The 14380-nt window shown below is 48.1% G+C and overlaps 1 protein-coding gene across 4 annotated transcripts in view; it reads left to right on the top strand.

The window, feature by feature from the left end:
- Positions 1-14380, top strand: part of LOC146869316 (uncharacterized) — a 124375-nt gene that overhangs the window by 67705 nt on the left and 42290 nt on the right. For all 4 annotated transcript variants that reach the window (XR_014979947.1, XR_014979939.1, XM_085648160.1 and 1 more), the window contains exon 2: positions 12130-13497. Coding sequence is in view for 2 of the 4 variants with exons in the window: in XM_085648160.1 (XP_085504286.1) it covers positions 12130-13497 (1368 nt within the window). In the remaining 2 variants the exon portion in view is untranslated. The remainder of the gene's footprint in view (positions 1-12129; positions 13498-14380) is intronic.

Raw genomic sequence — 14380 nt, 5'->3', positions numbered from 1 at the left:
AGTGTGCCCGGAGATTGGACCAAACCCTGGTTGATAAGGAAATAATGCTGCAACTCCACTGCAAGCGCGTCCTTAATCTATGTCTTGCAAAAACCATGCGTTCAGTCGCCAAACCGTCCGTGGCCCATCAGAGGCGCCTCCCAAGCGTAACAAAATGGCTGAGTGGTCTGAGATTCTGCGGGCAAGAATAGATATGTTACAGACATGTTGGCAATCGATGGCAGGCAGGAGAAGCAAATCGATGCGAGAGTGAGTATGGTGGGCTGCCAAAATGTGGGTATATTGTTTCCCCCAGGGATTGCAAATCCGCCAGTTGTCACTTAGACCAAGGGCAGCTGACCAATCCGACAGCCTCTTGGAGTGAGATGGGCGCAACGAGGATGGTTCTCCAGTTGTGCCAAGTAACGGTTGCATAACTGCATTAAAGTCGACCCCGATTACTGTCTGAACCAGGGGCAGGGCGGCGATTACAGCTGTAAGGTGATGGAGAGTAGTGGGGAGTGTGTCGGGTGGGATATATGTTGAGATTTGCTTCAGGGCGTGACCTTCAAGCCTACTGGATATGGCCACATAAAGGCCCTGTGCGTCGGTCATCACCTGTGCAGGGGTGAAGGGAAGGCCACTCCGGTTTAGTATGGCCACCCCCCCGGGAGCCCTGCGTGAAACTGGAGTGCCACACCCTGTCAAACCAGTATCTTGCTAGAAATGGGCAATGGGTTCCCAGGAGATGAGTCTCCAGAAGGAGGAGCACATCGGGAGCGTGGCGTTGGGCGTATTTGAGGACCGCTGCACGTTTGATGCGATCCAGCAAGCCATTCACGTTCCGTGACAGAACGTGGAGAGATCTACTGCTGGCGGGCATCTGGATAGTATGTGAGATGTGGACAGGGAGGACCAAAGGAGCCCGGGTCCTTGGGGGAGCGGAGCATCGCAGCTAGGATAGAAAGGTGTGGCATGTGCAAGGTGATATGCTGTTTGTCGAGGGTGATGTTGTGTACAACTAGCAGGCTGTCGTTTAAAAAGTAAAGCAATGGCTCAAACGGAGCCAGGGCGAAAACAATTTGGAGGAAAACGGACCCTCCCCCTCCCCCATACAAACCCCCCATCCTATAATTCCAGAACTGAAGGATCTGTCGCCCTGGAAAAAAAAATAAGTTAACAATAACAAATCGCTAAGCTAAAACATTTAGCAGGGCAGTTCGTGGCAATGATGGATCCCGCCATAGTGACAGATGTCAGTGTCATCAGCTACTTATTAAAGTAAGATATCCCAAGAGTTCAGCCTCAGTTCAGCCTTATGAGCCTCTACAAATCAGATTCCTGTGTCTTCACCGGATCCTTGGAGCGCGGGACTTCTAGACCGATCGGAGTCTGACAAGGCAGGACGTACTTCCCCACATGGGTCGGACCACAGCTCAGATCATTCCCCGAACTGGCTCTGCTGTGGATGTTGAGAGCCGGAGGAGCCTCGCAAGAGATAAACAACTGGGACCCGGGGCCCGGCGACCGTGCCGTCTTCCCCCCCCGCCGATTTTCCCCTCCCGCCCCCCCTCCTGCGGGACCAGGTGTGTCTCCGCTGTAGCTTGGGAGGAGATGAGTGTGTTTGTGGAGGATCAGACAAGGTGAAAAGGGAAGCAGACTGGATCCGCAGAGGTCGTTCCTCAGTGAGCCAAGTCCAGGCAGCCTGCGGGATGTCAAAAAGTATTGTCTTGCCCTTAAAGATGACTCTGAGATGAGCCGGGAAGAGGAGATCATAACGCAGTCCTAGATTGGGGAGTTTTTGTTTGACGTCTGCAAACGTGCGACCCTGGGCCTGCACCTCTCTCGTATAGTCTGGGAAGAGCATAATAGTGTTGTTTTGATATTTCAGGGGACCCTGGGCCCCGGCCTTTCTAAGGATAGCATCTCTGTCCCAGAAATTGAGGAGCCTGATGATGATGGGGCACCAGGAGGAGGCTTAGGCGCCAGGGAGCGACGAGCACGCTCCCCTGAAAACCACACAAAGAGAGCGTCTTTGGGTACCCATGACTTCACCCAAGTCTCCACAAAGGTGTCCGTCTGTCCCTGCTCGACCCCTTTGGGGAAACCTATCAGGCGTAAATTGTTTCGCCGCGAGTGGTTTTCTGCATCTTCTGCCTGACGGTGTAGCTCCGAGGTTTGATTCTGTAGGCGGGTCACTTGGGTTTTCAACTGTCCAAGTTCGTCTTCAGGTGGAGAGATGCGACTCCACCTCTGAAATTCTCTCTGTGGCATTACGAAGGTCCTGGCGGCTAAGGTCCATGCCCACCTGGACTTCGCCTATCTTGCTCTCCACTGAGGCCTGGGAGGTGCCGATAGCTTGCAGGATGGCCGAAAGGTCTCCCGGCAAGGGAGGAACGGCCAGATGCCCTTTCCGCTGGGTTCCACTTAGCGTTGGTGTACTGGTCCATTTTAGTTTGAGTCTGTGGAGCGGGTGTCTTCAGGCCACGGTCTCTACCCATCTTGGCCGTGAGTGTAGGAACCCGAATATCTGGTTGGCTGGGGGGATATAGGCTCACGGGGCAGACATTACCTGGTGGGAGAGGCCCAGGCCTGGGCACTGAACCCACCCCTGCGCAAGCCCGCCAACGCCAAGGTACTGGTTAAAGCAGGTCCGGACATCTCTCCTCCCCGCCGCCCGAAGTTGAGTCCGATCCAAGAAGAACAATGTCTCACCCAGGCCGGTGAGGGTGCCACCAGGCCAAAGGGAGGAGGGGAGGACGGCAGAGGGGGCATGGCCCCTCGCCGCTCCATGGATGCGGCCGGTTCCTCCTCCCTCCGTGGGACCTCTGCAAAGTGTAGTTGACACCTAGGTCAAAACTCCTGGGTCGGAAGCACGGGAGCAGGCGTCTGGGACCAGCAGGGCCTGGTCCAGACTCTCTAGGGTCAGCACCGGTGCCCGCTCCGTTGCCCTACGCACACACCCGGGTTCTCAGGGCGTCGTTCCGACGTTGGCCGGATAGGGAAAGTCAGCCCCACCTCACCATGGGGGACCACAGAGACCTCCTTAGAGTCAGTTCTTCAGGTTTTGCCCTGGTCAGCCATGTATGCCCACAGTAATATCCCAAGAGCACGCCATCAAAGTGACCCCAGTAATTGGAACGGGAAAATTCCAAGAGTCCTGAGTGGCCGCAGACCGCAGAGGGGTGAGTGATATGACTGCTGGTTCAGGCCAGTGAGCAAATCTGGTGTGTGAAGGGCCAGGAGGTATTCAATGCGTGATGTGTTGATAGAGCTGGCCGGGGTGGGCCAGGCCTCAATGGGAGGTCCTCACAGTGGCTGGCGGCGAGGCAGGGTGTGGTAACTCAGGCCCTGACCTGGGGGAGAAGGGGCTCAGGCCAGGAACCCCCCCCCGCACGCCCCCGCCACAAATGCAGCACGCACCCACCTTCACTCCGGAGCGGCTGGGAATCCACCACCGGTCATGAGGCAGGAAACCGGCTAACCACTGCACAAATCCCCTTCATGATGAGCAGAACCAGGATTATGGCTGCAAGGGTGGAGATCCGGAGCGCAGAGTTGATGATCCCTACGGCAGCCGGGGAGAGGCCCCACGCACCCAGGCCTCAGAGGACGGTTCAGGCAGGTCCCGCTCTCTTGGCCCCCAATGCAGCCAATTCCGATCCTGCCTCCAGAGTACATTGATCAGATCCCTCCTGTCAAGATGGTAGGCGGAGTGCCGGCTGAAACCAAGCCCAGATTGGGAGAGGGAGGGGGGGGGCCCAGAACCCAGGGTCCTCGCCGCCCGATATAGCTGCCGATCCTCCGGTCACAGGATGGCTCTGTCCCCAGCAGTCACTCACCGCCCAGTAGGTCAAGCCTATGAAGGCAGAGATGCGGCCAGGTGGGCTTTGGGAGGGGGCGCCTCCTTGGTCACAGCGCCAGACGCTCCGGCCCGATCAATCCGAGAGGGCACAGCACCGGAGGGCCTCTGACAGCGAGCTGGGGGAGTCGTAACAGGAGGTTGGAGCTAGAGAGGTAGGACTCGAAGAACAGGCGCTGCCATCTTGGAAGCCAGCGGGCCGGAGATCAGGGCAAAATACACCCGCAGCAGGTAGCCCCGCAAGTTGTTTTGAGCACGTGGGATACCATCCACCGCAGTAAGTACGGCAGAGACTCAGTGGGAGTCTGTAGAGGCACTAATGGTATCGGATTTCGACACGAATGACGAGGGGTCCGGAGCACTCTTAAAGTGCGACCGCCATCTTGACGTGTCAGGCCATTCCCCCTCAATTCCTTCCTAAGGCAGAGAAAGCAGATCCAGAAGTATGGGGAGGGGATCTGTAGTCAATGTGTGTGCTTCCATCAGACTCCAAGAACTGAAACAAACCAGTCTCATTCCTGGTGGCAGTGGTGCTCCAGCTAGGGGTGGAAAGTATACTTGGGCCCCACTCTACGGCCTGCAGAGAGTTCAGGAAAATAAAGGATAAAGATGAGGGTTTTCAAGTTTTTTCCCCCAAAGTATTAGCCTGTTCTGAGGCAGTCAAAGCTGAGTTTTAATTATGTAGTTCAGAGAATAACTTACTAAGCACTTCTTGCTGATTTATCAGTAGATCCACCTTCCTGTTTGCCTTGTTTCAGAGTGAGGGAGTCTTAAGTTGAACTTCAATGACTCTCTTGATGGCCTCCTGGAGAGCAGGGGGCGTGTGCAAACTGCCCAAACAAACACAGATGCAAAACACACAATGCCCGCGTTCTTTCTAAAGTTTGCAAAGAATAAAAAGAAGCCACAAAAGTCCTCTTAATCCTAGAATGTTCTTGGAACAAAGTTTTTATGTGAGGTGACCTACATACCAATGCTCATTAACTGTCATAATCATCCCACTGATAAGAAAAATGCATTATATTTGCTTTATTCAGAGTAATTATGGAACAGCAGTTTTACCTGTTTATAAAAATTTAGAAATTCATGAAATTGCCACAAAATGAAATGTACGTGGAGTCCTCAATACTAACGATAGAATGGGAATAGTAGTTGTAAACGGGACTTCATATTTAATGCATTTATATGTCGCTGCCCAGGGGATATCATACAGGTATTCAGGCCACTGTGTTAGGTTGTTCCATGGTTGGTGGAAGTAGCAGGGAAGGCCTTGAAGAGTGGCTCCAGTGCCTGAATCTGATTGGGCAGATGCACACACATCACAAACGAGCATATCCTGCCACTAGCATCAAAGACCGAGAGAGGCACGTTATTTACAAGTGGGTGTAGTAGGTAGAATGGTGGCAGTGGGTTTAATAGGCACACAGCTCAGACAGTGGAGGCAGCACAGCGTGGTTTGGGTGTGCCCGAAAGTTGTGATCCTAGCATAATACTTGTTGTTAGACCTTATTATTTAATACAAGTATGTGTTTGCATCTTTGATGCAGTGTTCCCTTGCATAAAAAAAAAAGAAATTACTTTTTTTGGAAAAGATCTGACCAGAATTATAGTGCTTTTACATACTTCTGCAGATGATCCTCCAAGTAAGCGCTTGTTTATCACGCATCATGCTTTGCTTCTAGTGGGGGAAGCAGTCTTGTAGTGGAGAAGTCCTCGCTGGTAACCGCTGCTCCTAAAACAACGAGCCTCCATTGCAGCTCATTGAAGCCTCGCACTCGATGCATTGTATTGTATTGCATTTATATAGCGCTTACTACCCCTGCTGAGGCGTCGAAGCACTTTTTTGGCGATAAGCACGCTACTCCGGAACCCATAAAGGATTAGTGTTGAATTAGTATAGTGAAATATGAGAAGTGGACTTGTTAGTCTGCTATTTTGATTGAAAAGGATAGTGGAGGGATATAAGAGTGAAGGACTTAGACCTTTTTAGGGCCTAACAGTAGGAGGAGGCTTGGAATGAGTAAAAAGGGATGTGGAGTGGAAGAGTCAGAGGGCAGAGTTTAGAAAGGCTTGTTTTGGGGGATCGGTATAGTAAAAGAGGTGTCAGATGATGGAAGGAGGGGTAGAGTAGGGGAGAGTCTAGAAAGGGCTATTTTGGTATGGGGTTTGAAATGAATGAGAGTGGATGTGGAGGATATATTGATAGAGGTATAGGTTGAAAAATAGTGTAGTATATTGGAAAGAGAAGTAGAAAGAGGTTTGGGATGAGTCAAATAGTTGAGGTAGAAGATATATTGAGAGAGGCATAGGGTGAGAAATAGGATAGGGCATTGGATATGCTGAATTAGACGAAAGTAATAAATATATAGATCCATAAGTACGTGGAAAGTCTATAGATGCGTAAAGGAAATAAATATATGTAGATTAAAGATATTGATAGAGGTATAGGGTGAAAAATAGGGTAGTGCATTGAATATTCTTTTTTAGGAGAAAAGTAATAAATCTATAGATCCAAGTACATGTAAAGTATATAGATGCGTAAAGGAAGTAAGTATTTGTGGATTAAAGAAGCAGTGGATGAATTCTGATTTTCAAGTGTTGTACTGAAAAACACAAAAACATTTTAAACATAATTATTCTACATGCTTATACAAAGCAATACACATATATAGGTAGATATCTATAGTACAAATAAATGCTTATGTACGGAGGGATATGCTGTATAGTTCTGTTTGCGTCTGGTGCTTATGTGGGGAAGAACCAATTCTTGAATAGTTTCCTGAAGATAAGGTGGTTGTCTATGGATCTTATGTTGGGGGTAAAGAGTTCCATAGTTTGGCTGCTTGAACAGAGAAGGATGTACCACCCATGGTTTTTAGGTCTCGCCTACGCAGCACGCATGCGCTGCATAGGAGAGACCTTTAGTCATCGGTACAGCTTTGCGATCAAACACGTGCACGTGTTCATTACCTTCAATGGCAACGCGTGCACGCCTGGAGATTCACTTGCGGGAGCGAGCGGCTGGCGCCATATGTTATCAATTTTTGCGGCGCCAGCCGCTTGCTCCCGCAAGTGAATCGTGCAAGCCCCCTCCTCTCTCTCCCTGCTGCCGCGCGCGCTTGTTTTTAATTGTTTCCTGACCGTTGCCTTTCAGTGTTCGCATGATGCTGTGGTAAGTGTTATGTTGTCCAGCAGCCGCCATGGGCTCTGACCCGGTTCGGAAGAAATCGGAGGCATCAGGTGATTGCCTCCATACTGCCCTCACAGCCGTTACTGCTTGCCGTTTCATTGAGCACACACGCCAACCGCTCTGACATTTCCCCATAAGTCAGACGCCTTAATGATTGTCCAGGCACTCCTCTCCTCCTGGCTCCAAAGGAGTTGTCACTTTCACAATGCAAACTTGAAACCTCCACTTTTATTTTAAACCTCCTTTCCGACTACTTTGTTCTTGTGTTCCAAGAGCCAAAACGCCCTTCTCTTTAGGTGGTCTTCCAGTGACGCCACACCTTTAGCAGATGGCAGCCGTTTTTACTCACCCTTGCTTTCAGTACATCCAAGCCCTGGTAAGGAGGTGGGTGCTGCTCTCCCAGCCCACTGCCCCCCCCCCCACCATATGTAGCGTGCCTGGCTGAGTTAATAATACATAGGCTGTTTCCTGCCTGCAGCCCGCACACTGTATTTTTTAGCCTGGCCTCTCTTTGGCACAAATCTACCCCGTTAAGCCAGACACATCTGCTTCGCCGCGCCTTCATTTTAATTAGAATGGGGGACTGACCCAGCAGGTCTCTTACGTACAGTGCTCGGTCTGCGAATTCTCCCTTTGCATTCCATGTGTAGAGCGTCGCCACCTCAATGACTAACATCTCCCGGTGCAAAATTACTGCTGCCTCCGACACAATGGGTGCAATAAGGGAATCCGCATTGAAAACATATATTATTTAAACAATGGTTTAAGGCACATAAACATGCATTAGAGACAACATTGTACCTCCTGTTTAAAAATAGCAACATTAATATTTGGTATAGTTTCAATATTATCCAGTTCAGAGTTAATTTCCAGATCAATTTCCTGATTGCACCAAATCAATATGGCTAGCAGACATGTTCTAAATATTCAGCAGTTGTTTTTCTTAGTTGGCAACATTTGCATTGAATAATCTTCAACAACTTATTTTACCTGGTGTTTGATGACTTCTACTGGACAATCATTGGCAAGCTAGTTTACCTCATTATGCCCAAATACCTTTTCCAACAAGCATTCAAAGATCTAAAAGACAGGTTAAGCTCTAATACTAAGGGCTGTACAAAAATTGTGTATACATGTACGTCACGGAGCAAATGTTTTAAAGTTCTATATAACCATGGAAATCTATATATGTTTCCTGCTCCTGTCCGCACTCAGTGTTTCATGTTGAGGCAGGTTGAGATGGGTAAGTGGCACAAGTCCTGTGACTTGGCATTAGCTGGTGATTCCTGTAGTCTGTGTTCTGCTGTGCCATAAGATGCTTTCTAGTGCCACCTGGTTCCTGACGTCTGCACCTTAATCATTATGTGAGCCCTGTACTCTGTGTCCCTCTGTTAGTGGCTGGTCAGTGTTAGGCAAATTATCACTTCACTAGTGCTTAAGAGAAATTTTAATGATCAGGCAGGACTTTGTTCAGCCCTTCTGTGCAAAAAATATGCATAGACTGTAAAAACACCATTTGCATCTTTATGTGTGTGTAATTACACAAATAACGATTTAAATGGCACTCACAAATTAATTTCTCTTCTTCTTACACTCGCTTTCTTATCGCTTGTCCACCTCTCCTCTTCTATTCTCTCCCTCCCTCGAGGTGTTTCTCTTCCTCTCACCATCTCTCTTGCCTTCCTTGTCCTGTCTCTCTAGCTTCCTCCATCTCAAGCAAATGCTTACTCTTTATCTCTCTCTTACTTCTTTCTCTGTCACCCTTTCTCCTTCCTGTAGTTATCCTTCTTTCTATTTGATTGCTTTTGTTTCATACTAACTCAGTCTGTCTTTCTCACCTATTTGTTTCTCCCCCTAGACACACCTTCTTAGTTCAGTTTTTCTTTCTCTATCTCTGGGCTCAGTGATTCTATATAGATATTGTACTGATTTCAGACTGTATCCACACAGTTTCTAATGTGCCCCATTGCCATAAGCGGAGTCTTCCCTCGGAATCTGGCATCTATTCATTCTCCCCTAGTGTCCATCCACTGCTCATGTTGTAATTCAGGTACTATTACCCAACCTCGCCCCCTCTCATTGTTTATGTCCGCCCCCATAACCAAAAAAGCTATAACAAACAATTATTACAACAGGCAGAAAGAAGCTGTCCGCATTGCAAGGACAACAAAACTAGAAGACCTTTTTTATGTCAATTGTTTTTTTTTTTGGGTCGTTCAGTTGTACATAATGTCTTTTTGGTATATGTAGAGGAACAAAAATGCTTATCACACTTTTTCATTATAACTTTTGAACATGCTGCACAGCAGCCATGCTGCTCTTCAACACAGCTTAAAAACATTTGCAAAGGCAATAGCTTTCTTGAAACGCCTATAAGGTCCCAAAGGTGAGACCTATTGGCTATGCCAATGCTTGTTATTTTGTATCTTGGTATTTTGAGGCGAAGTGCCACTTTAGAGCAGAGGTTCCTTTGCTGAATGTGTTTGGTGATTTTCTTCCTGATGATGGTCTCATTCCATGCATGGCTTTGTGGGTGATACAAAGCAGCTTGAACGTGGATCTTCTGGCAACCAGTAATCAATGCAGGGCTTTCCAGGCAGGGGAGATGTGGTCTTGCGGTTTGATATGCAAGAGTAGTCTGGCAGCCGAGTTCTGAATCCGTTGTCGTCTTTTCATGGTTGTTAAAGCTGATCCGTGGTAGAGACTATTGGTGGAATCGAGTTTGGGCAGAACAAGAGAGATAGTAGTTTGGACCCTGTGTGGAAATCCCAAATGGGGGAAGATTTGTCGCAGACTTTAGTTTAGCTTGACTGCTCTGAGCCAAGCTACCAGAGGGTAAGAATGGTACACTTAGTGTGTACTACACTTACCCTGACTAGAGTGTGGGTCCCTACTTGGTTAGGGTGCAAACTACTTCCAACATGGGAGCCTATTTCTAACAGTCCATTAAAAGGAAGCATTCCGTAACTTAACACCGTCAGAGCACCTCTCAAAAAGAATAGTGACTTCATGAATTAAAGCCTGTACATGGCTCCTAACAGCCATTACATTTGGTGATTAGCCAATAGCAAACATTTAAATTTTTTCAGTGTGTAGGTACTCTGGTGAGAAGGCCTGTTTCTCCTTTAGTTCTCTGTTCATGAATACCCTCAAGGTGATGGCCCATAGGAAGGGGTGCTGGGTGAGGGCAATTGTTTTTTCTTTACAATGGACAGACACAGCTCTCTCAGGGAGATCCCCTGAGGAAGGTGGAGATTTATTTAAATGGCCATTACTAACATTAGTGCAGCAGGTGCAGTGGCACTAAGGCAGTGCACCCCAATTGAGACTGTTACTAGCAAAATGGTGGGTGGGAACCCCTTTTTCCTTGTTAGCATTAGGGCTCAGGTTACCCTTGCTCCGCAGGGAGCTGGTCTAAAGTAACAGGTGGAGAGATGAGGGCTTTACTCCTTTTTTATTTATTTTTTACACAAAAGCGGCAGACAGCCTGCTTTGGGCCTTATGTCTAGGAGTAATGGGCCAGTGGAGAGAGTGGGCAGAGTAGTAGGTATCATTTGTGCTGCAGATGCAGTGTTACAGGGGCCCAGGGTGTGATGCGCCAATGAAACCCCCAATTAGTATTTTTTTACTATCTTTTCTTGCTTTTGTTATGGCTCAGTGTTGATTTGGGCCAGACACCAATGGTCCAGAAGAAGGGAAAATTGAAGCAGAGGAGACACATTACCTTAGGCCTCAGAGGGATGACAGAGCAGGGAAGGGGGCGAGATGGGAGCCCATTTTTTCAATAAAGGGCAGAGAAGACCGCCTCTCTGCAAGGCAGCCGATCTCATTACTGAATCAGGTGCGATGGCATTGGAGTGATTGCACTGGAAGGACTTCTTAGGTGCATTATTACATCTAATACCCAATCAAATAGAAGTGCAGCTGTAAAGAAGAAATGATCCAAGCCTTTCTATGTATATCTGTTCATTTTTTGTTGATGAATTAAACCCAGGCATACAGCTGACGCTGCCTGTAGTGAGGCCTAAAATGTAAGAGTGGACAAGCATAAGCCCTTCAGTCTCCCACGTGCCACTGCACAAGCTGGTGACATTGCCTTACCTGGGCATAGCAGTCCGAGAGGGAAATTCCCCCGTGCCAGCTGACTCAGAAGTCTGGACCACCGCCTGCAGTCTTGGCAGCAGAAGGATGTTCAGGGTGTCAAAGGCTGTAGGCAAATACAGCAGTATCATGAAAAGCCAGGTCCGTTTTATCTAATAACTTGGCACTGGTTCTGCTTCGGCGCTTCTGCTGGGTTTCAACCCAGATTGGCACTTTCCCAGATGTGATTTTTTCCAAGTTGGTTCTGCAGCTTGAGGCCTCGCCTGGGGTAAGAAAGGGATATTGGTGATAAACCTATATTTTATGGCTTTATATGGGACCTGTGCTGCATGTTTAATTAAAGACTTTATCAAGAATTATTTGAACACTTATGGGAGTCCCTTGTAGCTGCCATCTGCCAGCTTCTTCCTGGTCCTTGAACTATCTAAGGATAGCCAACATAGGCCAAATTCGTAGAGATGGGGGTTAGATAAAACTCGTATATTACTATGATTCCACCGGAGAAAGATCCATGGATCGTATGAGACTCCTTCAAGGCAAAAAAAAAAACTGCTTGAAGGAATGATTTTTAAACTCCATGGGTGTGGAGTTGACTTTACACAGGCTTCATGAATGTTCAAACACTTGTACTGTTTCGAAATAATCCCAGCAGCTGTCTGATATCCCGTTTAGCCCCTCAAGGGCCTCTCCTTAAGAATGAATCTTCTAAACTCATTGTGTGGCAAGTGAAATGGTGCCAGTGCTCTGTGGTTGGGTTGTCAAAGATAACCATAGTGGTGGGCCCCTCAGATCCCTTTCCTCCAGGGCCACAGACCCTGCGGTGTTCATGACCGCTATGCTCCTGAGAAGGACCCAAACAGGTACTCTCTATCACAATGTACAATGTTGTCCTTTTCTTCTTCTAGTTGACATACCGATCTGTAAAAAAGCATTAATGGTGCAAAACGATGCCAGAAATATTCTGAGAGGAATTCCAATTTTTTTTTATACCTCACAGGTTTAGTGTCAATGGCGGTATCGCAGAATGCCACGGATGTACCCTCTGTAACTTCACTCGCAACCACTGTGGTAGCAAGCAGCATATCACCTGCGTGGAAGACTGATGGTGCCACAGCCGAGATGACAGCCCTAAATACAGACAGAACAACCACAAGAACCACAGCAGAGACCTTGAAAGGAGCGACCACAGCAGAGAATGTTACACTAAGCACTAGAGAAGGGACTCCCTCCCTAACCACCATAGCAGGGACTACCAAACTAACCACCATAGCAGGGACTACCTCACAAAGCACTGTAGCAGAGACTACCCCACCAAGCATTGAAGTAGGGACTACCGCCCAAACCACCGTAGCAGGGACTACCACACAAAACACTGTAGCAGAGACTACCCCACCAATCACTGAAGTGGGGACAACCGCCCGAACCAGTGTAGCAGGGACTACCGCACAAAGCACTGTAGCAGAGACTACCCCACCTGGCACTGAAGTAGGGACAACCGCCGTAACCAGTGTATCAGGGACTACCACACAGAGCACTGTAGCAGAGACTACCCCACCAATCACTGAAGTGGGGACAACTGCCCGAACCAGTGTAGCAGGGACTACCGCACAAAGCACTGTAGCAGAGACTACCCCACCAATCACTGAAGTAGGGACAACTGCTGGAACCAGTGTAGCAGGGACTACCACACCAATCACTGAAGTGGGGACAACTGCTGGAACCAGTGTAGCAGGGACTACCACACAAATCACTTCAGCAGAGACCACCCCACCAAGCAGTGAAGTGGGGACAACTGCTGGAACCAGTGTAGCAGGGACTACCACACAAAGCACTGTAGCAGAGACTACCGCACCAAGCACTGAAGTAGGGACTACTACGCGAACCTCCTTAGTAGGGATTATCACACATAGCACTGTAGCAGAGACTACCACACAGAGCACTGAAGTAGGGACAACTGCCGGAACCAGTGTAGCAGGGACTACCACACAAAGCACTGTAGCAGAGACTACCCCACCAAGCACTGTAGGGGGGACAACCGCTGGAACTACCGTAGCAGAGACTACCCCACCAAGCACTAAAGTAGGTACTACTGCCCAAACCTCCTTGGTAGGGATTACCACACTAAGCAGTGTAGGAGAGACTGCCACACTAAGCACTGAAGTAGGTACGACCTCACCAAACACCACAGAGAATAACACGTCATCAGTCCCTACAACACAGATCACAACAGAAAAATCCACAACAGGTAACACAACAATAAGCCCAAAACCGTCTGAACCAATACAGAATGAAACCACCTTGGCACCCATTCTTCTTACGAATGCAACCGGATTACCCTCAACAACATCCGCCAATATGGCAACAGGTGAGACTGATATCCCAAACCTTGTGGCACATTCTTTGAACAAGTTAACACAGCACTGCTTTCATTACAAATGATGTCATTTCGTCCGATCTGATGCGGCGCCTGAAATGAATTACAGCTGAGTTTTGATGTGTTCTTAACTTTCATTACATGAAGTCCGTCATAATTTCGGATACGCGGAGTATATGAAGGCCTCTTTTAATCTGATTTTAACTTTGGATTCACTCCACTAATGAATCCGAATTTCTAACCCTGAACTCTTGGTTTTTGTGATACATTTCTCTGGCTCCTTCACTTTTACCTTTACCAGAGCCCTGACGCTTCCAGTGTCCTGATTTGTAACCCCTGTTTTAATACCTGACCCTAATCTCACTTCATGATTTAATCCTTAATCCCTTTTTTATATCGTAATCTCCCTCCCTTACACCTGTATCCCGCCTTGATCCCTTATTCTTAATTCGATCACTTTCTGTGATCCCTTTTTGGGTAGATGCTGGCTGAAGCTAGGTAAAAGGACCATCCACTAATCCCACATTGAACTGCTGCCACACCCTGGGATTTAAGGATTTTGGGGGACCCAGGCCGAACATAATTTGGGGCCCCCTGCTCTGATAAACTCAGAATTTATTATTTCTTTCCATCTCATTCACTATGATCTGATCATTGACAACCCTCTTTGTTGGTCCCCAAACTTTAAAGGGTCCCCAGTCCTTCAGGGGGCCTCCATTCAGTGCAAAGCCTTTGAATATTTATGAGATATTGGAGACCTGGGAGCCCCTTTTCATATTGTGCAGGGGGCCCCATCGTTTATAGGTCACTCACTGGTACGTTCCAGAAAGCTTAATGATGGGGCCCCTAGAAAGGTGTGGGCCCTTGTCCAGAG

This window comes from Triturus cristatus, chromosome 1_1, assembly GCF_964204655.1.
Source record: "Triturus cristatus chromosome 1_1, aTriCri1.1, whole genome shotgun sequence".
NCBI lineage: Eukaryota > Metazoa > Chordata > Amphibia > Caudata > Salamandridae > Triturus > Triturus cristatus.
This window is presented reverse-complemented; position numbering and strand designations above follow the sequence as displayed.